Source organism: Somniosus microcephalus, chromosome 8 (genome assembly GCF_052327205.1).
Source record: "Somniosus microcephalus isolate GS21.2 chromosome 8, FLI_Smic_1.0, whole genome shotgun sequence".
Taxonomy (NCBI): Eukaryota; Metazoa; Chordata; class Chondrichthyes; order Squaliformes; family Somniosidae; genus Somniosus; species Somniosus microcephalus.
In genome coordinates, this window is record NC_140994.1 from 170,937,233 (window position 1) to 170,963,513 (window position 26,281).

General features: G+C 45.6%; 1 protein-coding gene across 1 annotated transcript in view; it reads left to right on the forward strand.

Moving 5' to 3' along the window:
- Positions 1–26,281, forward strand: part of afap1l1a (actin filament associated protein 1-like 1a) — a 161,152-nt gene that overhangs the window by 67,320 nt on the left and 67,551 nt on the right. Inside the window, exons 10-12 of the mRNA XM_085996172.1 lie at positions 546–639; positions 9,625–9,774; positions 25,591–25,802. Coding sequence (XP_085852298.1) covers positions 546–639; positions 9,625–9,774; positions 25,591–25,802 — 456 coding nt within the window. The remainder of the gene's footprint in view (positions 1–545; positions 640–9,624; positions 9,775–25,590; positions 25,803–26,281) is intronic.

A 26,281-nucleotide genomic window follows, 5' to 3' on the forward strand; every position in this document is an offset into this window, starting at 1 on the left:
GTCTCTTCATCATGTTGACTGTGAGGTAATGTTGGAAAATATCTACCGACAAAAGTTATATGCTGCACAAGTGTCATTCCCCAGAAGAGTTGATATGAATGTTTATATCCACATGTACTTGCATCATATCTGAAACATATGGTGACCACAAACAGACCATGAGTTAGCTGACAAAGTATACACAAGATAAGAAAGAATTTACTGAATGGATATCTTCAGCTGGTTCATGAGCGGAATGTAAAACTTTTGGACAGTAGTTATAAGCAAATTAATCTAGAAGATTTCTCTAAAAGTATATTAAACAGTAAAAAAAAATCCTCACTAATTTTAGTGAAAAAGTAGACAAGAGTAAAAAGTAATATTTCATTACTTTTTTGTCAAAGTTAGCAAAGACAGGAATTTCAGCCCCATTGTGGGAATTGCTGTTCTTACTGGTATCCCATTCACATTATGTTCATCTCGGCAGATGTCTGGGAAAACAAGTGTAAGGCTTCCTGGTATTGTAAAAACAAAAGATTAATCTTGGTTTCCATGCCTTTCTACAGAGATTATCAAATGAAAAACAGGCTTCAGATGCTGAGAGTGTAGTAACAGGGGAGAACGGATCTCCAGTTAATGGCAGAGAAAGTAGAGAACATGGTAAGTCAGTACATTGCAATGTAAACAATTGTTTTAAACTGCATTGTTTCCGGTTCCATTAGTCCTTTTTCAAGCAAGCCCTGAAAGGAACAATATACAATCATTCACTGTGGCACCAATGCAAGTGAGGTGTGTCCAAACACAAGAGTTAAATATTGCCTTCGGGCATTGTAGATGAATTTCCAGAGTTTTTTCCTAATTTGACCAAAGTTTTTTTTGCCTCTCCCAGAAATTTTCATGGCTGCATGAGTAGGGAGGATGAGGCTGATAGTGTACAGAAGTTACACCATGCCAGTGCAGGACAGGCTCGATAGATAAGCTGGTCTATACCTGTCCTTTTCCGTATGTTCATATATTTAAACCTACAGGATCCCCTTTCTATCAGTTTCAAGTCATTAGTGTTATTCATGTACTTTGTAGCAAGATTACTAAAAATTCTGCTCCAGTGTAATAAAATAAAACTTACAGGAGAAATTTTTTTTTCAAAATATCAAAGAGATGATTTAAACTAATATTTATAAAGCAGTAAGAGAAGAAGAAAATGAATATGGTAATTTATTGTAAGTGGATTTTAAGGATTAGTAAACTGTATGCAAATTCTAACTGCTTGCTTATACTGGCTTTTGGAGGTTGATTAGATCCAAAATCTGATCTCTGTTTGATAATATACATCATGCAAATTATATATGCCAGGCCAATGCCAGTTTCAAATGGAAACCACCTCAGGGGTTAGCTTTTATGTAAGCATATAAGTGTGCACAGCAGTTTAAACTACAAAGGAAAACTCTACCAAATCAATGCAACCATCAGGTTTTACTGTTGCAATCATAATGTTATCACTTTGATGTTCAAATATTATCAGTTACAATGGGTTGACATCGGTACGGATGATGTGCTGACATTGAACATGTATTAGCACATCCACACAACAAAAAACAATAATGTGACCACACTGGTGAGCTTCTCTGAGAAAAGTAGATCAACACAGAAAATTGACCACATTTGAAATCAGGTTTTGGAACTGTAGCTGCAGGCTCAGTATGAACACAGCATTGAATTTTGTCCAACTGAATATTCTATGTCATTAGTAATGACAGCAAAAAATCTTTTGAAATTTTCTAAATGCACGAGAAATGATAGAATAAGAAAGGAGCTTCTAAGTAATAAAAAGATCTTGCATTCATATTGTGCTTTTACATACTCCAGACACCCAAACTGCTCTTCAGCTGATGAATTGCTTTTGAAGTGTGGTCACTGTTGTGATGTAGACAAACACAGCAGCCAATTTGCACACAGCAAGCTCCCACAAATAGCAATGATACGAATGGCCAGTTAATCTGTTTTGGTGGTGATGGGTGAGGGCGGACACTGGGAGAGCTCCCTGCTCTTCTTTGAATTGTGTCATGGGATTGTTTACATTCACCTGAACAGGAAGACAGAACCTCAGCTTAATGTCTCATCAGAAAGACAGGACCTCTGTCACCTCTTAAGTATATCAAAAGTGCACAAACAACCATTCAGGTAAATTCAAAAATTCAGCCCATACATAGTCTAAGCATGTATTTTAGCCTCTGTTTTAAAATTAATAGCATACTAGAAATAAATCAGGTTGCAGAAGGATTTACATCTTAACTTTCTGTGACATTAAAAGATGTTAAATATAGATGAAAGTATATAATGATGCAGAAAAAAATCTAAATAACTACTATTTTAAATTGATAAGGCACCATGATTATATGGGATGGTGAGTAATTTTCTGACAAGCCATGACTTGTTCCTAATTTTCAATTTTTTAAATTAAAATTTTAATGATTTTTATGCTTTGTAAAAAACCTTGGGCCCAAAATTCTGTTTTGGGGCAAAAGTAGTGTAGTTCTGGTGTACAGGGCGCAAGTCAGATATGCCAGAGTTACACCTGTTCTTAAATACACACTAAATGTGTGCTGGCAGAAGATCCACCTCCCCCAAAATGGTGCATGTTTTCAAATGACAGGTTTGTGAGGGCAAAACCTGCTGTCCCAGAAATTGCACCATTTACAACAGAAGCTCATGGGCAGCTTGGTCCTGTATCTTAACACCTACAAAAGCAGGCATCTGAGGGGAGTGGCTAGAAAAGCCACATGAGCTGTCATTAGGAGAGAGGCTGGCATCATGAAGGTGGACTTCTAGCCACGCCACTTGGGTTGGGTTCTGGATCTGACTGCCTACTCATTAATGGAAGATCAGACCTAATGGTATCCTGAGAGATGGTGCCCCAAATCTCACAGAAGCCAGTTGCCATCATTTATCTCCAAAAGGTATTTCAAGGCCAATGGTCAAAGCATCCAATCGTGAAAACAATTTTTATGAGGTAGCATAATTTTTGCAGATTCTATGATTTAAATCATGGCTGGAATTTTCCAATGGTTCTGGCTATCAGCAACATATTTTCTTCACTGCAAGACAGCCAGACTCAATGCATAACAGATCAGTGTTTACAAAATAAAGATTTATTCTAAGATCTTTATAGCTGTTAGAGAGGGGAGATGTTCATCTCATCAGACTGGGCCAGATTGAAACTTAAGTTCCTGAGGTGAAAGAACAGTATGCATGTGTGCTTTATCACCTAGTCCCCAGAGTGGGTATTTTTTTAAGAGCCAGCATTCTGTTTCTTAAATACACCTACTACTTTGTTGCACTCTGGAAAGTCTTTTCTATGAATCTCCATTTAATTGTGCCTTGATTTACAAATTGACCAATTCCACTTCATTCAGTCAAATCTCCATATCACAAACTCATGGGGACTGGTGAAGCAAATTTTGGTTATCAAGGCTTTGTTTCATTGTTTGAAGGTTTGAGAATTTCTTCTCGTTTAACTGCTGTTTGCCAGAATGAGGTGTAACACTTAGTGACTAAAGATTGGATAGCTCATTTGGTGGTCTATGTAGTGTATGTACTTTGCAGAAGGAACTATATTCTGCAGCTCCTGTATACTGCAGTACCAGTAGTGACCACCCCTGTACATAAGCCTGTGTAGTAACTTTGCATAGTTAGTTCCCGTTTGTCTCCAATCAGTAAAGACCTGTTATAACCAACTCCTGCAGTCCGTGTCTCAATTACACGCGGACATAATACTGGCGACGAGCAGATCCGAACTTACCTACAGTCTGCACCACCTCATGGGGATCCATCCCTGAAGCGAAGTTGCCAGAGGTCGAGGCCAGAAGGAAGAAAGAAAAAAAAACAAACAGAAGAAACGTGCGTCGACCGTGGGCAACCGCCTCTGATTCATCGGAGTTGAAGATTTGCAGGAGAGGCTGTCGAGAGCGGGGCTTGGTTATCCTGTCGATGTTGTTACAGCTAATCGGGCTGGTGGCAGGTAGTACACTGATCCTTCCTGGGCTGTGGCGGGCTAGAGCTCGATCGGGTGGCTTTTCAACGGGGCCGAGCAGCGTTGTCGGGAAGAGGAGAGAGAGAGAGAGGGTGGAGCACACAGGGTGCGGCCGGTGCTACGAAGCTGAGCAGCGTACAGACCCGAGAAGAGGGAGGAAAGTGTCCCGTAGGGTTGCTCCAACGACGGGGAAGATAAAAGAAATTAGAAGCGCAGAAAGCCGCGAGGAGCTGCAGTTTGCCACGGGAACCGCGGAGAGCGGCGTTAGCAGCAGCGCGGGGGGGAAGTGCGCGAAGACCATAGGGCGTCGCCATCAAGGCATAAAACGCCAGAAACAGCGCTAGCAGCAGCGGAGAAGACAGAAAGCGCGGGAGGCGCCATTTTGTTAAATCGGGGAAGAAGGCAAAGCGCGGGAGACGCCATCTTAGATTTCCAAGATGCCGAAGACTGGCAATATCACTGCCTTCGATAATGCAATAGAAGACTGGACCACGTATGTGGAAAGAGTCGAAGTATATTGCGAGGCAAACGAAGTAGCCGATGAGAAAAAGGCATTGGTACTACTAAACTTAATGGGCGCAAGAACGTACGGCCTGTTGCGGAACCTGATTACTCCAGCCAAACCGATGGCGAAGAGTTTTAACGAAATTGTTGATATCCTACAGGAACACCTAAATCCTACACCGCTGCTGATAGCAGAAAGATTTAAATTCCACAGGTGAAATCAGCATAAAGATGAGAGCAATGCTGATTACCTTACGGAACTACGCAAGCTATCAAAGCACTGCCAGTTTGGAGCAGGACTGACAGATACTCTACGGGACAAATTTGTCTGTGGACTCCTGAGTGAAGGAACCTAGAAGAGGTTACTCTCAGAGAAAGAGCTGACGCTAGATAAGGCTTTCAGCGTGGCAGTATCGTACAAAGCAGCAGCAAGGGGAGCTGCGGAAATACAGCAAAAGCCACAGGAATACGGCACCCACGAAATGAAACGGGGTTTTGAAAAATGTTATCGCTGCGGCAGAACAACCCATGACCAGAAGGACTGCTGGTCCAAGGACAAAATATGCAGGCAATGCAGAAAGCTGGGACACATTGCACGAGTTTGCAAGTCTGGGAAGAAGACTAACGACAACAAAAAGGCTACTAAGGAACAGTACAGGAAAGTACAAAAGATGACGGACAGTAGTTCCGAAGACCAGATGAGCGACAGTGAATCCGGGAACAAGAGACTAAGCTGTCTCAAACTTCACAACGTAATTGCAAAAGAGGATCACCGAACCATTTGGGTCACCCTCACGATAGCAGTGTCCCAAGTCAAAATGGAATTGGATACAGGATCAGCCCTGACCGTCATGAATCGATGAGACTACGAGCGGCTATTCTCACACATACCCTTGAAAGAGACATCCATTGTCTTGAAGACGTATACGGGGCAAAAAGTATACCCCAGAGGGAAAATAAGGGTGCGTGTCGAATACAACGGCAAGGAAATACAGAAATTGTATCTGTACATACTGCAAGATGGAGGACCACCGTTACTGGGACGTGAATGGATCAGAAAGATAAGTTTAAACTGGCACTCCATTCAGGCACTGACGGTGGCTGGTAAAAAGGATGACGACGGTACACCTGGACGATTGCCAAAAATCTTAGCTAAGGCCAAAGAGGTATTTCAACAAGAACTGGGAACTCTTAAAGGCATAACCGCCTCGATAAAAATAGAAGAGAATGCAATTCCCAAGTTTTTCGAAGCAAGACCGGTACCATATGCAATTCGCCCAGCCGTCGAGGCAGAGCTGGAGAATATTGAGAATGCAGGCGTGTTATCTAAGGTAGACTGGAGCGAGTGGGCAACACCCATCGTTCCTGTCATGAAGAAAACGTTAAGCAATAAGTCTGAGGAGCCAAGGAAGGTTCGCATCTGTGGGGACTTCAAGGTGACGGTGAACCCAGTCCTTCACACAGTACAATATCCTCTCCCGAGGATAGAAGATATTTTCGCCTCACTATCTGGAGGGAAGCGTTTTACAAAAATTGACCTAGCACAAGCATATTTGCAGATGGAGGTTGAAGACTCCTCTAGGAAGTATCTCACGATAAACACTCACAAAGGTCTTTACCAGTATAATCGACTGGTATTCGGAGTAGCATCAGCTCCGGCGATATGGCAAAGAGTGATGGAACAAGTCCTGCAAGGGATTCCGGGGACTCAGTGTTACTTGGACGACATCCTAGTGACAGGTGAAGATGACAGTGAACACCTTGCCAACCTAGAGCAGGTGCTCACTAGACTAAGAGAACATGGGCTACGAGCCAATCGCCCCAAGTGCGAGTTTTTTAAGAACCAGATATCATATTGTGGCCACGTGATTGCTGAAGAGGAGTTACATAAGTCCCCTGACAAAATTGAAGCGGTAGTTAAGGCTCCAGCGCCTGAAAATGTGTCGCAACTGAGGTCATTCCTCGGATTGGTGAATTACTACCATAAGTTTTTGCCAAACTTGTCCACAATTCTGCACCCACTGAACGCCCTACTACAAACTGGAGTAGCATGGAAATGGAGCAATGAATGTAAGCGGGCCTTTCAGAAGAGTAAAGACCTAATCACTTCAAGAGAAGTATTGGCTCACTACAACCCATCACTACCGATAAGACTGGCGTGTGATGCGTCTCCCTACGGCATTGGAGCGGTACTGTCACATAAATTCCTTGATGGTTCAGAGAGGCCGATAGCTTTTGCATCACACTCGTTAACTTCAGCCGAGCGTAACTACGCCCAGATTGACAGAGAGGCCCTCAGCCTGGTGTGGGGGGTGAAGAAGTTCAATCACTACCTGCACGGTCAGAAATTTACTCTACTAACTGATCATCAACCTCTTGTCTCCATTTTCAACCCTCAGAAGGGCGTCCCGATAATGACAACACAACGGCTACAGAGGTGGTCCCTTTTCCTAGGGGCACACCAATATGACATCGAGTACAAAGGAACTAAACAGCATGGGAATGCTGATGGATTGTCGCACCTACCGTTGCCGATGGTGGAAGAAGCACCTGCAGTGGATCCAGTGGAGATATTCCACTCGGTTATAGTCGAATGTCTACCTGTGACGAATGCAAACATAGAAAAGGAAACACGAAATGACCCGACACTCTCCTGGGTCTATGATTTAACGGTGAAGGGATGGCCAGCACATGGCGAACCACCGTTGCCTTCATTCTCGCCGAGAAGAGAACAGCTGTCAGTGTGCAGAGGAACCTTGACGTGTGGATCCAGAGTAGTAATTCCACCCAAATTGAAGGATAGAGTGCTCAATGAGCTTCATGAGGGTCATCTGGGAGGGGTAAAAATGAAGAACTTAGCCAGAGCGTTTGTGTGGTGGCCGGGAATCGATAGAGAAATCGAAGAGATGACCAAGAGCTGTACAGGATGCCAGAAAGTCCAAAACACCCCACCACAAGCCCCTCTACATCCATGGGAGTGGCCCTCATCTCCATGGCAAAGGGTGCACATTGATTTTGCTGGTCCATTTATGGACTCGATGTTTTTAATTGCGGTGGATGCACATTCAAAGTGGCCAGAGGTAATAAAAATGTCCTCAACCACCACAGAAAAAACTATCACAGTCTTACGAACCATATTTGCCAGAAATGGGCTGCCTGAACAGATTTGCTCCGACAATGGACCACAGTTTGTGTCTGAAGAGTTCCGGAGGTTCTTAAAGAACAATGGTGTTAAGCATTACACATCCGCCCCATATCATCCAGCCACTAATGGATTGGCCGAGAGGTTTGTCCAAACATTCAAGAAGGCTATCAAGGCAATGTGTAATGAAGACATACCCCTACAACACAAGGTGGATAACTTCTTGTTTGCCTACTGGAATGCGACACATGCGGTTACCAACCAAACTCCAGCCATGATGTTCTTCAATCGAAGACTACGATGCCGCTTGGATTTGGTTAAGCCAAACATCAGAAGAGATGTGGAGAACAGGCAGTTTCAGAATATGAATGAAAGGCCGACCAGGAGTTTTAAGGTAGGTCAACCAGTTTTGGCCCGGGACTACCGCACAGAGAAATGGCAGCCAGGAACGATCTGCACACGGCAAGGACCTCTAATGTATACCGTGGACGTTGGAGAGAGCATTGATAAGACACCATGCTGACCAGATTCTAGAGTCACTGGAAAACGTCAATTCCACACCACGATCCGATACACCTGGTGATGAAACCGAAGTACCAATTGCACCTACCTCAGAATTGGGAATATTGGAAGCAGACGAACCCAACAATGACATTGATTCCGAATCAGCTCTGCCAGAAGAACCTGATACCCCAAAGAGGCGTTATCCAGACAGAATCAGGAAGCCTCCTCAAAGACTGAACTTATAATTGCTTAACTTCAGCTAATGTATATGACAACTGTAATTGTAAATATGTTACTTAATTATTAATCGAATGTTATGTACTGTTTAGCTAAAAGGGGAGGAATTGTAGTGTATGTACTTTGCAGAAGGAACTATATTCTGCAGCCCCTGTATACTGCAGTACCAGTAGTGACCACCCCTGTATATAAGCCTGTGTAGTAACTTTGCATCGTTAGTTCTCGTTTGTCTCCACTCAGTAAAGACCTGTTATAACCAACTCCTGCAGTCCGTGTCTCAATTACACACGGACATAATAGTCTAGTGGGTGAAGGAGTTGCCCAATGAAGTATTGAGCTACACAGACCAGAAAGTTCTTGGGTTTAACTCTCAGCATGTGTTGAGGTAGCTGACCTCAGACAATGCAGCAATTGTGTCACTAGCTTGGCCTATGAAGGACAAAAGCGGCTAGGGCTCTCAATTCTGATAACTGTTTGTTACCTTAATGTATATACAAGAAAAATGGTTCAATAGCACAATCCCAGAGTAAAAGTCAGTTGAAGAGAAAAGAGGAAGAAAATTAGTGCAAAAATAAATAGATGGGTATTTATTAATAACAGAGTTTACTGTTCAGTTGCTAGGTCTGAATTATTACTTAAAACAGGGTATTCATCTGTTTCATACAGAGTATTGCACACAACACATACACATTTTATGGATAACAAAGTAAATAGCACTCTGAACAGGAAGATGCATTCAAACTGTCATGTGAGGCTTCCAAAAAAAATCACTCCATGTCCCTGTTAGGAATGACGAAAATATTCTATGTCCTCCTTATCCATTTAAATTATACACCACAATACGCATTAATCTCCTTTATCCCTCCCTATTGTCTGCCTGATATATTTTAAATACCATATTGAAAATTTCAATCTGTTCATTATTTATGTGGAACATAATATTACATTAACCAGATAAAACACACAAATTATTATTTGTCTTTGAAAGAAATAACATTTGTTTGACACAATCCAGACTGTGCTACAGACATAAAAGATGTCTGCATTCTGCTTTTTTAAGTATATGTCATTTTCTGAAAGATGAGATGGAAATGAGCTATGAAATAATTACTCCCCATCTTGCAAACAATCCTCCTTAGCATTCCACAAGTAGGAGTGCAACATTCTCTTCACGTCTTGCATACACATCAACACAACTTAATCCATTTTATTGTTTATGATTAAATAGTGAAAGGGAAGAGAAGTGGTTTGGCCGAACTGAAAGGCACAGTTAGCAAGGCTGCAGGGAGGAAGATTACGCGCATCATAAGTTTGGCAAAGAAGAAGCAGGCTACTGAAGAACAGACTTCTTCAACTGAAGAGGACATACCATGCTGCGGTTAGTGTTAATCCTGCCTTCTGTTACTTTGACTGATAAACATTTCTGACACATTCATTATTTGTAACTGACATAATACGACCAAAAATCAGCAGTCCTTATGGCGCACTCCTGCCACAACTCTAGCCCAACCTTGCTATCCAGTTTCCAGATGACCTTGTGAGCATGGAACTTCTGTGCACCCCAAACAAGACCATTGACATAAGGAGGAAGGACTTCCTACATCAGGAGTTCCCATGACCTCGGCCTCAAACAGATCTGACATACCCTTGGCAGTGGTACACCTGATGAAAACAGGCATACCAGCTGCCTCCATGGCAGAAGTGGGGCTCACCTGGGGAGTCGCAGGGTAGACCCTGAAAATTGAAAAGGAATCTTTCTCTTTTTCTATATAATTATCATTCCTTTACCAGGTGGCCTGAAGGGGCCTTGAAATTTGTCTCTCTGGGAGGTGAGGAACCCCCAGATCTGGCTACTTCTGCCACAGTATTTGGTTTCCCTAGAAGGTGGACATCCACCTTAGGGAACCGCTTCATGACCCTGGAATGTCCACTGGGGTGAGCAGCGGAGGTTCCCAGTGGGTATTCCCTGCGCTTACACCTGGATGCGGCCACTGGAGATTTTCTAGAACACTGTTTCTCTATCTCTGCATTAATATGTTTATAATGTTGGTAACTTGTGAATTTGCTGATGTAATAACATAGTGATGTTTTCGGCATGTGAAGAGTATTGATCGATCTAGTCCACCCTTCCAAACCTCATCAATTTTCTTGCCATTATTCTGGAACCAATCACCCTGTATCCCCTTTTCTAACAGAAATGTATCTAGTCCTTTTTTAAAACCGGTCATGGTTTTCTGGTAATTTGTTCCACAATTTTATCACCTTCTTAGAATAAAATGTTGCCTAAATTTCCTATTTTCTTTTAACACCCTTAACTTTAAATGTTGGCCCCTAGTCCTCAAACCCTGTGCTTGACAGAGAACTTTCCTGATAAAGTCTCCATACCCATGAAAATCATAAAGATCTCTACCAATTCCTTCCTTATTCTTTTCTCCAGAGAGTCAAGTCCCAAACTCAACAATCTTACCACAGTTCAGAGCTCTCGGGAATCAGCTTCTTAGCCGTCCTCTGGACTCCCTCCAGTAATTCTGCATCTTCCTATTATATAGCAACCAAAATTGAACACAGTGCTCCAGATGTGGCCTCGCCAAGGCCAGATGTAACTTCATCATCACTTCCTTAGACATAAGTCAATATCTCAACATTGCCTATGAACACTGAACCAAAGCATTTAACAGCTAAAACCCCCATATCTCATTCCTGTAAATGGTCATAGTGTCTTATGTTCAGGAGTGTACCTATACTGGCAAATATCTAATTATACAATAGTGTAACCTGGAGAGGGAGGTAACAATAGCACACTCCTGTGAACTGGATATCCTATCTTCTGCATGGGTTCCCAGTCTTTCAGTAGGTGGACAGAAAAACACTTTAGCGAGACGAGACCAGATACGAATCATTAAGCTGCTTTATTTTACAGACAGCTAATAAACATACAGATTAATAGTGGTAAATAAACCTCACTTACTGCTCTCAATTTTCATTTCTCACCTTGAACAATGAGAATAGTAAACCATACACCTTTCATTCCTGACTTACAAACTTACATGAAAAAATCAGCTGGTCCATCAAGACTTCCCCACACTCATGATGCCTGGAGCATCGCGACTAGATACTTCCTACCCATCCCTGCAGCCATGCAATCTCCAGGGAGAGGTAAGAATCCTGAAAAAAACCACACCCAATAAGGGTAAAAAAAAATCTGGAAAATTCCTCTCTGGCCCCTTCAGGCAAAAAAAACAAATCTTTTTTTTTGGCATTACCTTTCTTTCTGGGGAAATTCTAATTGCAAAAATGACTTCCTGGATCTCAACTTCCAGCTCCAGGCCCAGGCCTTCACCTTGTAGTTTTCTGTTTAAAACCTGACTGAATGCTAACATATTTTCTCTATTCCTAGCAAGTGGTTCAACAGTAGATAAACAATGAACAAAGCTGGGTAACTCTCTTGCTCTCTTGGGGTGTGGGTCCCAAGAAACATCTCCTGCTATTCTCATAATGAATAAGGACCATCATGGCTTAAGTAGTCTGAGATAAATCAATTGACTCTCATGGTCTCAGTTTGAAATAAACTATGATCCGCAGCATTCCACAAATTGGCTCATGTATTGAATACACATCTTCAATGGCTAGCCTAAAAATAAATAACGATAGCAAAATACTGCAGATGCTGGAAATCCGAAATAACAACAGAAAATGCTGGAAAAACTCAGCAGGCCAGGCAACATCCGTGGAGAGAGAAATAGAGTCAACGTTTCAGGTCGAAACCCTTTGTCAAGACTGAAAAAGCACAGGAAATGAAACAAATTGAAAGGCCAGTTTGGGGGCTGGGAGAGAACAAAAGAGAAGTGAAGAGACATTAAGAGGTATTCAAAACGAGACGAGATGGTGATAGGACTAGTGGAGACAAAAGACGACTCTAGATTAGGTGTGAAATGCGCTGGTAGAATGGGAGACAGCTGCCATGTGGGAGAGAAAAAAAGGGGGGGGAGGGCCAAAACAAAGGTGTGGATAAAAAATATAAGTAAAAATGTAATGGGGGCCGAGGTTATGATCTGAAATTGTTGAACTCGATATTGAGTCCGGCAGGCTGTAAAGTGCCTAATCGGAAGATGGGGTGCTGTTCCTCGAGCTTACGCTGAACTTCCTTGTAATAAATAAAGCCTTTGTGTCAGTGTCTGCAGCCTGTGGCTTTTAAAACCTGTGTGTATTCACTTTCTGTTAAAACACAGACTTTACATAACTCATTCCCAAATCCTTTCCGTGAAGAAAAAATTATTTAAAATCCTGTAAGTGTGACAGTATCATTGGCCACTGCTTCCAATTTGGTGTTAGTCATAAACTTAGACATCTTGACTAATATTCTAACCTTCAAGTCATTATTTATAAAATTATAAACAACAATGGCAAATATTCCTATTTCAAAGCCCAGCTGTGGTGATGAAAGTCACAAGAAATTATGGATAGTTTGCCACATGCAAGGGCAGCAACTCCAGCATTATTCAGCCTTGTAATACGAACTTATAGATACAGGGTGGTGAAATGAACAGCATAATCCTATAAACATCACGGGGTAATTTTAACACCCAAAAATGGGTAGGTTTGTTTCGGGTGGGAGGTTAAAAAGCCAAAAATCTGAAACAGGAACCCAACCTGCCTACTTCCAATTTTAACGGAGCCAGGACAACGGGCAGGCAACCAAGCCGCTCTCAGAAGGCGGACTGGTCATTTAAATATTTTAATGAGGCACTGTACCTTCTTTTTAACAGTGATTCTATTTTTAACCACAGTCGGCCAGGTTTCCCTCGCCTCGGGAAACCCGGCAGGTGAAAGGAGATGAGAAGGGCTGAATCCTTGAGGTTAGTGCCTTTACAGCACTGCTTGTGGGCCAGGAGGAGCAGGAGTGTTTCCTCCAGGCCCAACAAGCTACCACCAGCACCCCACCTCCCGGCCCGTGATCTGTCTGTTCCCCACCCCCGCGATTGGACTCCCCCTGTGATGAGATAAATGTTTCCTTTAATTATTTTTTGGGGTGCGCAGCCCCTTTAAGGTACTTCAAGGCCCATTCAAAATACCGCGCAAGGCAGTTTTGCCTATTTAAAAGCGAGTGAGCCGGCTGCACAGGAGCTGCGGAGCACTGCGCGGCCACACAGCTTAAACGGAACATTGGATGGGACCCCTCATCCAACCATCTGCTCCCCTGACCACCACCTGCTCCCCCGACCACCACCTGCTCCCCCCGACCACCACCTGCTCCCCCCGACCACCACCTGCTCCCCCGACCACCACCTGCTCCCCCCAACCACCACCTGCTCCCCCCGACCACCACCTGCTCCCCCCGACCACCACCTGCTCCCCCGACCACCACCTGCTCCCCCCGACCACCACCTGCTCCCCCCGACCACCACCTGCTCCCCCCGACCACCACCTGCTCCCCCCGACCACCACCTGCTCCCCCCGACCACCACCTGCTCCCCCCGACCACCACCTGCTCCCCCCGACTACCACCTGCTCCCCCCGACCACCAAATGCTCCCCTCGCCCCACGATTAAAAACATCATTTGAGAAACCTGTACTTCCGGGTTTCCCGTTCCTAACTTCACCCCCCCAAACACACGCAACGCGCCTCGGAGGTACGATCGGTGCCATGAGCCTAAATCCAGTTCTACAGCACAAACACTCCATGATTCAGTACCAATTGTCACTAAATTTGAAATCTCGCTCTGTAAGGCCGCAATGATGGCTGGCATGAAAAGAGTAACTGTCACATTTGTGCAGTTTTGAGGAAGGGGTGTGTGCTGTTAGAAGTTTAGATTAAGGTACACTGTTGCAGCAAAGTAGAATAATCTTTATTTTATTCTGACCCATGCAATTTTTTAACCTGGGAGTATATTCCATTCTACAGATCCAATATCCTTAACCTTGATAACCGTAAAAAAAAATACAATTGGAAAATGTAATTTCGACCCCAAATTTCCTCTACTCTCTCTCTAAAGATGCTGATTCTTGCTAACGTATGGTACCACAAATGCCATCAGAATGCCCCAAGTGGTCATTGTTTATGTATGAACTTTGTGGGATCATCACAACTGAGTCTGGTTCTGTCCTCACCAGAGATCCATACAACTGAACAGCAATCAAGATTGAGAATTCCCTCTCTGGACTGGGGTGGTGCAGCCAATTGTATTGCCCTTGCTGCTCTCCTGGCCAAGATCAGCTTACTGAGCGCATAACCTAGGTGCTTTCTGGTCCGTATGACTCAACGCCACACCAGTCAGTGCATTTACTGACTAAGCCATCAAGGGATCTCCAACAAGTGCAATATTTTATGTGGCTAGGAAGACATACCACCTATTGCTTTTGGTATTCGCCCAGCAACTGGCAAAGAACATAGATGGTGTAGTCTGTAAATTCGGCTGAACATATGCCAATAATAACTTGACATTATAGGGCATGCCCCACAGAAAAAAAATTGTGTTAGAGCACTTCACAACGTGGTGAGGTGAATACCAAAGAGAAGGGAAAACATTTGAGGTAAAGGGCAAGAAGCCAGAAGGCATGATCAAAGATAGAGGCCTAGAAATTCAGTTGTTAGCGCCAGCCGCTAGCGCCTTAGGAGGAGGAGAAGTGGGGCGCTAAGCGGCAAGTGCCCGGGCGCAGCGCGATCTGCGCCTCTCGCGAACTTCACTCAAGATTTAGCGGCGGCGCAAAACCGCAGCGCCCGTTCAGCTGCGCGCGCAGATCCTGATGTCATTTCATGGTGCAACGCCCTTGGTGCGCCCCGAACCGGAACTTCAGTGGCGCTGCCCTTCTGTGCGCCTGGCGCCCCCAGCGACTGGTAGAGGGGAACGGTTCCCAGTCGCTACGGGGTGCGGGGGACGCTATTTAAAGGGGACTCCTCCTGCATTATAAGTGGCAGCCATTTTGTGGCAATCCTTCTGTGTGAGAGATGGATATTTGGAGAGAGACAAAGGGAGAGAGCTTTCTGCTTTGACTCAGCGCTCGCACAGGTACTTCTGGCTTCAGGCCAGAGCTTTGCACTTGGATTTAACTTTCAGTGCCATAGCCTTGAGTCGCCACATATAATGGGGGCTGCAATGGGTGGAAACGTTGGCTTACTGCATTGCATTCAAAGGGCTCAGAGACACCGTGAGAGAGTGCCAGTCATGGTCAGATGGAGAAGGGCCAACAAGCGTCGGCACAGGAGACCTTACTCACCCAGGCTATACCGCCAGCAGTTCTCATATCTGAACGTGTCTGAGGAGCAGTGTGTTCAGAGGCTGTGATTCAGAAGGGAGGTAGTCACTGAGATCTGCCACCTGCTTCGCAGAGATCTGCACCCACAGCTGAGGAGCAGGACGTCTCTGTCGGTGGCACTGAAGGTGACGGTGGCTCTCAACTTCTATGCCACCGGCTCCTTCCAATCCGCTACTGGGGACATTGCCAACATTTCCCAGTTCGCGGTACATTGCTGCATCCGTTAGGTGACCAATGCCCTTTTCAGAAGGAGATGTCAGTACATCTCCTTCCCCATGACCCTGGACAAGCAGCAAGAGCGTGCAATGGGATTTGGAGGAATAGCGGGCTTCCCCATGGTCCAGGGTACCATTGACTGCACGCATGTGGCTTTGTGGGCACCTCTACAGAATGCTGAGGATTACCGCAACCGGAAGGGCTACCATTCGCTCAATGTCCAGTTGGTGTGTGACCACAGGCAGCTCATACTAGCTGTCAATGCCCGCTTTCCAGGCAGCAGCCACGATGCCTTCATCCTGCGCCAGACTTCTGTGGCAGACATTTTCGAAGCCCAGGCTCACCCACGAGGATGGCTTCTGAGGGACAAAGGCTATCCTTTGTGCACCTGGCTGATGACCCCGCTCCGTGTGCCCAGCACCCCTGCTGAAGAGCGATACAATGACAGCCATCAAGCTACCAGGAACATCATTGAGCACACAATCGGCGTGCTCAAGCAACGGTTCCGCTGTCTGGACCGTTCTGGAGGAGCCCTACAGTACTCGCCTGAGCGACTCTCCCATTTCGTTGCAGTGTGCTGCATGCTGCACAACCTGGCTATCCTCAGGACTCAGCCACTGCCAGCAGACATTGGAGGACCACCAGAGGAGGAGGAGGAGCACCAAGACGGGAGGGAGGCACAAAGTGCAAGGGCCATCCGTCAACGGCTTATTGCAACTCGGTTCTAGGCCCCCTCTCAGGGAATGGCTTGTGCCAATGAAAGAACCTGAATGGAGCTGCTCCGCAAGCCCTCAGCCGGTCAAGGCAAAAATAGTTCAAAGTGCAAACATGGACAATGTGATTAAAGAAAAATTTTTACTGTGCAAACTCTGTGCCCTTCCCGCATGACAAACTAATTCAGATAAACCCCCCAAAAAACAGTCAGAGACATAACTGGCTCTCACAGCCTTCAGAAAATGAAAAAAACAGTTAAACAAAAATGACCATGATCCTCGACCTTCATATAAAAAACAAACACAACAGTCTCGGCCTTCATATATAAAAAAAAATTCTTGGCCTTCATATATAAGCACAACATTTGGCCACACCTTCAACTTTTTTCCCTGTGAGGGTGATCCGCCTCGCTTCCACGAATGGCCCCTTCCCGCCCTGCAGCTCCTCCTCAATGGGACCCCAGTGGCTGCAGGAAGGCTGCTGAGGGTCAGATGGTCAGATGCCAGATGCCAGATGCCTTTGGGGGACGGCCTGGACCAGCTCTGGGCCTGGAGGGCTCGGCTGCTGACTGCTCCAACTCTGCTTGGGCGGCAGCAGTCTGTCCTACGGGTGGTGGCAGCTGCAGTGGAGGAGTGACAGTGTTGGCTGCAGGAATGCTGCCAACCTGACAGAGCACAGGCACTCCCTGGTCGGCTGATACATTGGCACTCGCACAGGCCAGCACTGCAGCATGCGCAGCAACCTGCTGAAGCACAGACTGCTGGGCTGCTGCGGTGCGGCGAGGGCACCGACGATGCCTGGCCGATCCAGCAATGGTGACAGCAGTTAGTGCCCGTGTGGCCCTGATCTGTGTCTGCATCACACCAGCCAGTGAATGCACGGCACGACTGAGCACTTGGCTGGAAGCCGCCTGTGCTGCCGCGAAGTCCTGCAGACTCCTTGCCTGTGCTGCACTGAATTCTTGCAGACTCCTGGCCTGTGCTGCCCCGAATTCCTGACCACTCCTTGCCAGTGACTCTATGGAGTCAGGCATCCTTGCCACTGCAGCCATGAGCTCAGTGTGCCTGCGCTCAGCCTGGGCGCCCATTTCCACAAGGAGCCGCACCTCCTCTGCGCTCACCATAGCAGGACTGGAGGCTGCACTCACCCTCCAGGGAGAAGGCCGCCGAGCTTCCCCACCCCTCCCGCGTTGCTGCAGCCCGCTGGACCCCGGAGCTTCACTGTCCTCAGACCCTTCCCCGCTGCTCCCCTCCAGGGAAGACGTGTCCCCATCATGGCCATGGGCTGCCTCGGCTGAGGGTGGCACTGATGGGCCGGCTTCCTCTTCCTCCTCCTCAAATTCAGAATCACTGACAGTGGCAGCTTGAGGGCCCGCCTCCTCACCTGGCAAATCAGCATCTGAAAGCAGGGAGGCACAAGAGTTGCTTTAGAGTGAGGACAGGGCGGCAGCGAGGGAGGCATGAGTGCTGCTATGCACTGCATTGGTTCGATAGTGGCAAAGGATGCTGGTATGAGGCACAAGTGGAAAGAGAGAGGTCAAAAAGGTGATGACCTTACCATTGCTGTCCAGAACAGGGTCGGCATCTCCACTGGCGACGGGGCCAATCAGCCGGTCTGCCATAATGCACTCCACACGCTGCTCCAGGTCGCTGAGCTCTTTGATCTCAAACAAGCATGCTAAGCTTGAATAAAGGAGACTATGAAGGTATGAGAGCGGAATTGAGTAGAGTGGATTGGGAAAATAGATTAAAGGGTAAGACGATACATGATCAGTGGTGTACATTTAAGGAGTTATTTTACAACTTCCAAAAAATATATATCCCACTGAGAAGAAAAGGGTGTAAAAGAAAAGACAGCCATCCGTGGCTAAGTAAAGAAATAAAGGATAGTATTCGAATAAAAACAAGGGCATATAAGGTAGCCAAATCTAGTGGGAGGATAGAGGATTGGGAAAACTTTAAAAGACAGCAAAAAATAACAAAAAGATTGATTAAGAAAGGGAAGATAGGTTTTGAAAGTAAATTAGCAAAAAATATAAAAACAGATAGTAAGAGTTTTTATTAGTTATATAAAAAGAAAAACGGTGGCTAAAGTAAATGTTGGTCCCTTAGAGGATGAGGCCGGGAAATTAATGGTGGGAAATATGGAGATGGCAAAAACACTGAATGAATATTTTATATCAGTCTTTACAGTAGAAGACACTAAGAATATCCCAACACTGGACAAACAGGGGGCTAAAGGGGGGAGGAGCTAAACACGATCAAAATCACTAAGGAAGTGGTACTCGGTAAAATAATGGGACTCAAGGCGAATAAATCACCTGGATCTGATGGCTTACATCCTAGGGTCTTGAGGGAAGTGGCGGTAGGGATTGTGGATGCATTGGTAATAATTTTCCAAAACTCCCTGGACTCAGCAAAGGTCCCGGCAGACTGGAAAACTGCTAATGTAACACCCTTATTTAAAAAGGGCAGTAGACAGAAGGCTGGAAACTATAGACCGGTTAGCCTAACATCTGTGGTAGGTAAAATTTTGGAGTCCATTATTAAGAAGACAGTAACAGGACATTTGGATAATCATAATTTAATAGGACAAAGTCAGCATGGTTTTATGAAGGGGAAGTCATGTTTGACAAATTTGCTGGAGTTCTTTGAGGAAGTAACATATAGGGTGGATAAAGGGGAACCAGTGGACGTAGTGTATTTAGACTTCCAAAAGGCATTTGACAAGGTGCCACACAAAAGATTATTGCTTAAGATAAAAAATCACGGGATTGGGGGTAATATTCTGGCATGGATAGAGGATTGGCTATCTAACAGAAGGCAGAGAGTTGGGATAAATGTTTCATTCTCAGACTGGCAATCAGTAACAAGTGGTGTTCCGCAGGGGTCCGTGCTGGGTCCCCAACTCTTTACAATCTATATTAACGATTTGGAGGAGGGGACCGAGTGTAACATATCAAAGTTTGCAGATGATACTAAGATGGGAGGGAAAGTAGTGAGTGAGGAGGACATAAAAAACCTGCAAGGGGACATAGACAGGCTAAGTAAGTGGGCAGAGATTTGGCAGATGGAATACAATACTGGAAAGTGTGAGGTTATGCACTTTGGCAGGAAAAATCATAGAGCAAGTTATTATCTTAATGGCAAGAAACTGGAAAGTACTGAAGTACAAAGGGATCTGGGGGTCCTGGTGCACGAAACTCAAAAGGTTAGTATGCAGGTGCAGCAAGTGATTAAGAAGGCCAATGGAATGTTGGCTTTCATTGCTAGGGGGATGGAATATAAAAACAGGGAGCTATTGCTGCAGTTGTACAAGGTATTGGTGAGACCGCACCTGGAATACTGCGTACAGTTTTGGTGTCCATACTTAAGGACATACTTGCTCTCGAGTCAGTACAAAGAAGGTTCACTCGGTTAATCCCGGGGATGAGGGGATGGACATATGAGGAGAGGTTGAGTAGATTGGGACTCTACTCATTGGAGTTCAGAAGAATGAGAGGCGATCTTATTGAAACATATAAGATTGTGAAGGGGTTGGATCGGGTGGATGTAGGGAGGATGTTCCCGACGATGGGTGAAACTAGAACTAGGGGGCATAGTCTTAGAATAAGGGGCTGCTCTTTCAAAACTGAGATGAGGAGGAACTACTTCACTCAGAGGGTGGTAGGTCCATGGAATATGCTGCCCCAAAAAGCTGTAGAAGCTACATCATTACATAAATTTAAAACAGAAATGGACAGTTTCCTAGAAGTAACGGGAATTAAGGGTTAAGGGGAGCGGGCAGGAATTTGGACATGAGTCTAGGTTCGGATCGGACATGGCCCTGTGGGTAGCGGAGCGGGCCCAGGGGCCGTGTAGCCTGATCCTGCTCCTATTTCGTGTGTCTAATTCTGTTAGATTCAGGAGATGGTTCTGTGATAGTAGATTGGCGGTTAGGATCAGATCAGCCATGATCTTATTGAATGGCGGAGCAGGCCCGAGGGGCCGATTGGCCTACTCCTGCTCCTATTTCTTATGTTCTTATGTTCTTATGACGGCCTCCCCCGGTCCGTCGCTGCTGCCTGCGATTGTGGGCCAGCTTGCCCTGCAAGAGAAAGGACGGGCTCTAAGTACAGTGTGAAACCCTGATCTTGGCTGCTCTGCCTCCCATGGTGGAATAGCACTGACAGTGTCAAGCCCTCAGCTTGCCTGCACTGCCTCCTATGGTGGAATAGCCCTGACAGTGTCAAGCCCTCATCTTGCCTGCAGTGCCTCCCATGGTGGAATAGCCCTGACAGTGTGTAAAGTGCTGAATGTGCAAGTGGTTTTCATGAGAGTCTCATAGCTCTTGGATGAGGGCTGGGCATTGGGGCTTTCAGGTCCCTTTGGCCAGAAACTGAGGTGCACATGCAGGGATGAACAGGATAGTGGAAAGGGTACTCACCCTGACAACCCGAGTGAGGTCGTTGAACTTTTTCCTGCATTGAAGTGCAGTCCTGGCTACCATGCTGTTGGTGGTCACCCTGTTTGCCACCTCCCTCCAGGCTTTTCGGTATTCGCTGGGAAGCGGCCACCTCCCACTGTCAGGGAAGAGGGCAGGTTGCCTGCGCTCTACTGCGCCAACCAGTAGCCTCAGGGCACCCTCGCTGAAGCACTCCGCTCACTCCCTAGCCTTCTGCATGGTCCTGGGCGTAGAAATGATGATCCAGCAATGGTCAGGCCTTGCTTCAGGGCTGCAGTGTGCAGGGCATGGCAGCCAAACAAGTCCACCCTCCCCCCTTTAAGAGCTGACCGGCGCCAGCGTGTCTGCCTTCAATCAGCAACTCGCCTAACCTGCGCTGCGCCCGCCCTCGGTGTTAGCGCCTCAGCTCGCCGGCTTAGTGCCTTATGATAGTCGTGCATTGCCTGCTTTAGCGCAGCAGCAACCTCTTGGGGCGATGCAACTCAATTTCGGCGAAGGTGGCGCTAAGTTGCGCCGGGCGCTAAATTTAGCGAACGCCCGGCTGCAGCGCCCCAAACGTGGCGATACTGAATTTCTAGGCCAGGGATTTAGAGAAACAATTCCAGACGCAAAGAGGTAACGACAGAATGATCAGGCTCCCATTATGGAATGGAGGGAGCAATGATCATGCTGCAGTCTGGAAACATTAGCAGATTTACATTTATTTCCTACCAACCCTAAGAGGAGCATTTGTCTTTCTGGCAATGGCGACAATTCCACTGATACAATTGCTGTTATATCCATTACCACCCATCCAGGGTAGAATCATGTCCCAGTCACAAATCAACAAACATTCAATCATAGTCCAGTATAGTTCCAGTTTTGAGTTCCAGGAAAGGTCAGAGTTTCAGTCTGCTTGCCATATGTCTGGTGGGTTTCATGAATTCCCACCAGCCAGACACTTATCAAGGACACCTGCACCATATGGCTAGTTTGTATGTTTCTCCTTTGCTTCCTCGATCTGTATAAAAGTTACATGGATTCTGGGAATAATTAAGACAGCTAATGTTCTAGTCATGCTGTAGAGAGAGGTTTACAGGGTGTCAGGATTGATTTGACATGTAAGTAGGCATAGTGAATATAACTGGGCTTTGGGGATTAGAGTTTCTTGAGTAAAGCTGGCATAACAACATAATTGTATATACAAAGCCGATTAACAAGTGACCCTTTTTAAACTTTACCTACATGCAAGCTCTCTTTTCAACAGAATAACAGCGGCAGGTTTAATATGGAGCAGTAGAATTAATTACAGTCAGATGTTATAGCACCTCAGATACTGCCAAAATAATCACTGGTGTAGATTATTTTGGCAGTATCTCAAAAAAAATTCTCTCCCCCCACACTGCCCCACCCTCCCGCCCCCCCCCCCCCCCCGCCACACCCACCATTTTGTTCTCTTCTGGCTTATAATATCAGTTCCATGGATGCTACCTACTCACCAGTATTTCCTGCAAGTGTCCATTCTTTATGTGTGAGCCTAGACAATGATTGTATACCACCCCTCTGACTGTGGGAAGACTTACAACTGACTTAATCCTGTCCTCACTCAACATCCACACGTGCACAATTTCCAGGACGGGCCAGTGAATAGATCAGGAGCAGGCACATTTGCTGACTTTTCTCTTCGACAGAGGCCAGTTGAGGCAGCTTTACTACCATCCCAACCAGAAACTGGTACTCAAACTTTAGCCAGAGGCAATGAATCAAAAAAAAAGAACAAAACCTTTCTTTGGTATCAACAAGGAGCTATTAAGTGTGGCAGAGAAGAATACAAACAAGATACAAAGGATCAGATGCTGCAGAAAAGACTTACCTTATATAGCGCCTTTCACAAATTCAGACTGTCCCAAAGCGCTTTACAGCCAATAAAGTACTTGAAGTGTAGTGACTTTTGTAACATAGGAAACGTGGCTGCCAATTTGTGCACAGCAAACTCCCACCAGGGATGACCAGGTAATCTGTTTTAGTGATGTTAATTGAGGGATAAATATTGGCTAGGACACCGGGGATAACTTCCCTGCTCTTCCTTGAAATAGTGCCATGGGATCTTTTACATCCACCGAAGAGCGCAGACATTTCATCCAAAAGACAGCACCTCGAACAGTGCAGCAGTCCCTCAGTACTGCACTGGGGTGTCAGCCTAGATTTTTGTGTTCAAGTCTCTGGAGTGGAAGTGGGACTTGAACCCACAACCTCTGACTCAGAAACAAGAGTGCTACCAACTGAGCCACTGGAACAAAATACTGAGGATTGAAGATGAAGGGATAAACACACTTTATGTTACCTACAATTTGATGAGCTTTTTAGTTGTATTAAATTAGGAAATAATTTCCCAGTCTTAAAAATCAATTCAGGTGTAAATCCTGCAGCAGAATAGTTACAGTGCCTCATTGTATGACTAAAAATAATTCTAAAGTTATGAGATAGGACCATAAAGTGAAAAGAAAATACTAATTCCCATTGTCTGGAATGTGCATTGGGAGTGCTGTTATTAGCTCAGCAAAATAGATCAGATTTCATTAACTGCTCTTTGTGATTTTCCTTCCTGGCTTTTCTTTTCCTGAAAAGCTTATAAGAGGAACCAGGTAAAACCACAAACAGAAGTGCTCGGGTGTTTAACCTGTACCTGTACTCTGGATCCCAAGTGTAGGATTTCCATTTGATTTTAAGCGATAGGATCTTATCCATTTGTACTTGTCATTACAACAGTTCCATTTGTACCTCACAAATCTTTTAAGTCAAAAATGGCCTGAAATGGAACTGGGCAGTACAGGGGATTAGACCCTAGCCTTTCACCTCTAGGATTTTGATTTGAATCCAGGCCAGACTAATGGTTGCAAGGGTTGCACCTAAAAATGAGTTTGGGTGGTCTCAATGCAGTTCCTATGGGGCACTAGTATTTGGCAAGCTTCCTGATAGAAGCCACAAGGTGGCTGGTGTGAGAAATACTCCCTGCTACTGATCATCATCTGAGGTTAGGGCTGAGGCAAATTTTGGGGCAGAGTGGAGGGAGCTTTTCTTTGCATCTACTCGTGCTTTGCCAGCAACAATATCCCTCATCTTGGTAGCATAGCCTGATGGAAGCATGAAATGCAGTTTCACAGAGTGGTGAGAAGCAGGTTTCTACTTGTGGTTACCCAACCTCAGCTATATCACTATAGGGAAGTGCAGGACAGGCATTTTCCTTTGGAGAAGGAGGGAGGGATACATGGAAGAACACCATCACCAGGCCATTCTTTGCCATTTCCTCATGATTGCTTCAGTGCAACACCAGCATAAGTTTGAGCATAGATCATCGTCCCTGTTAGTTATAATTGGTCCATGACCTGAAGATACCAGGAAAGCGTACCCACAAATAAAATTCAGGAGAATCTTGTCACTTTGAGTTGTTCGCTTGTGCTATCATCTATTAGAGTGAATATTGAGATTCTTTCAGAGAGAACTAGTCAATTTTCTGCTGCAAGAGTGTGTATAGCTATAACTTGAATCTAGAAATATAGCCAATATCTAGAGCAAAATGGTGATCGACGGGATTAAGGTTATGAGATATAGGGCTGGATTTTCATTAAGCATTCGGGAAGGAGGCGGGACTACAACTTTCAGGTTTTAGTCCCACCTCCATCGACGTCCGGCCAATCCACGCGATTTTCCCTTGATTGACCTTGTTGAGCCCAGGCCAATTAAGGGCCACCCAGCAACAGGTGACGTCACAGGCTGAAATTTCATCTGTCAAGAGTTTTTGATAGATGAAATGTCAGTGTTTCACAGCTGTTTGAAACTGTCAAACACTGACAGTCTGACTTCTAACCTGTCCTATGCAGACTTAGTTAGAACTCTCACCGACACTGAAAGCTGAAGGCTGTCACTTTTGACAGATTGCAGCCATTCAGCTTTCAGTGCCGGCTGAGTGATGGACTCCCGACACCTAAAGAAAGAAAGGCTGTTAAGGTAAGTACAAGTAAGTAAAACTTCTTTACACACTTTAGACTCACCAATCACACTTACCTTTGCACTCATGCACCCATCACTCACCTGAACACCGACATCTCGACCCCTCCAAGTCCTTCAACCCGACGGCCCGCCTGCTCGAACCTGGCGTGGTTTGGAGCTGTCAAGAATCCCACACGACACCCCTCAAAATAGGGATTAGGCTAAAAACTGCCTGTTAACTATCTGTTAACAGGCAGTTAATTGGCACTAATCCCTTCCCGCCTCGGGTCGGCGGGTCCCAGTGCGGGGCGGGTACCTGCCTCCCTTGAAACTTACGTGGAGGCGGGTTTTGGGCGGGATGGTGTCGGGACCCCCGAATTCGGGATTTTTGCCCCCCGCACGCCTGAAAGCCCGCCTCACGGCACACTGAAAATCTGGCCCATGGTGTGTGGTGGGCCTGTCTGCAGCATGAAGCCAAAAAGTGGACTTGACGTCAAAGAATGAATGGACCTCTGTCTCTCCATGCTCTTGCTCAAACTTATATGTAAAATGTCCACAGCAGTGTCTGTCATGCCTTATGCCCTTAACTCCTTTCCAGGTTACCTCAATGTGATGGTTAACAACTGCTGGAGAGAGCTTTGGTGTCGACTGAAAGGCAATACATTGTACTTCCACAAGGACAGGACCGATCTAAGGACACATGTGAATTCCATTGTGCTGCAGGGGTGTGAGGTGGTACCAGGATTTGGATCAAAACATCCCTTTGCTTTCCGGATCCTCCGAAATGGACATGACGTTTATGTGCTAGAGGTACAGTCATTTATAATGAATTACAGTTTGGTATATAATTATGAATCAGCCAACAGCTTGTTTTGGTTAAAGAATAAACTAAGCTAAAGATGAAAAAAAAGGAATTTGACCTCTCATGCTCATTCCCAAGTATTTTAGCTCACCCAGGCTAGAATCTAACTGTATTTTGAGCTTCTTGAACACCTTTGATTCCACTACATTGCATGGTGAATCATTCTGTAGACACCTGCTATGGGCTCAGCTGTTATGCAGTGAACAGATGACCTGCACAGACCAGGAAGGTCCCAGGTTTGAGCATCATCTCTGCTACATTAGTTGAGCTCAGCCAGGGCACTGATAAGAGTGCTACAGTTGACTTCAACACCAATTAATTACAGAGGAGTTCCTGCTCCTGATTGCTGTCCTTACTGGAAGTGTGTCCAGGTGAGGACCGTGGGTGTCGGCAGGAGGCGCGAGCGGGAAGTTTAAAAAGGCTTCAG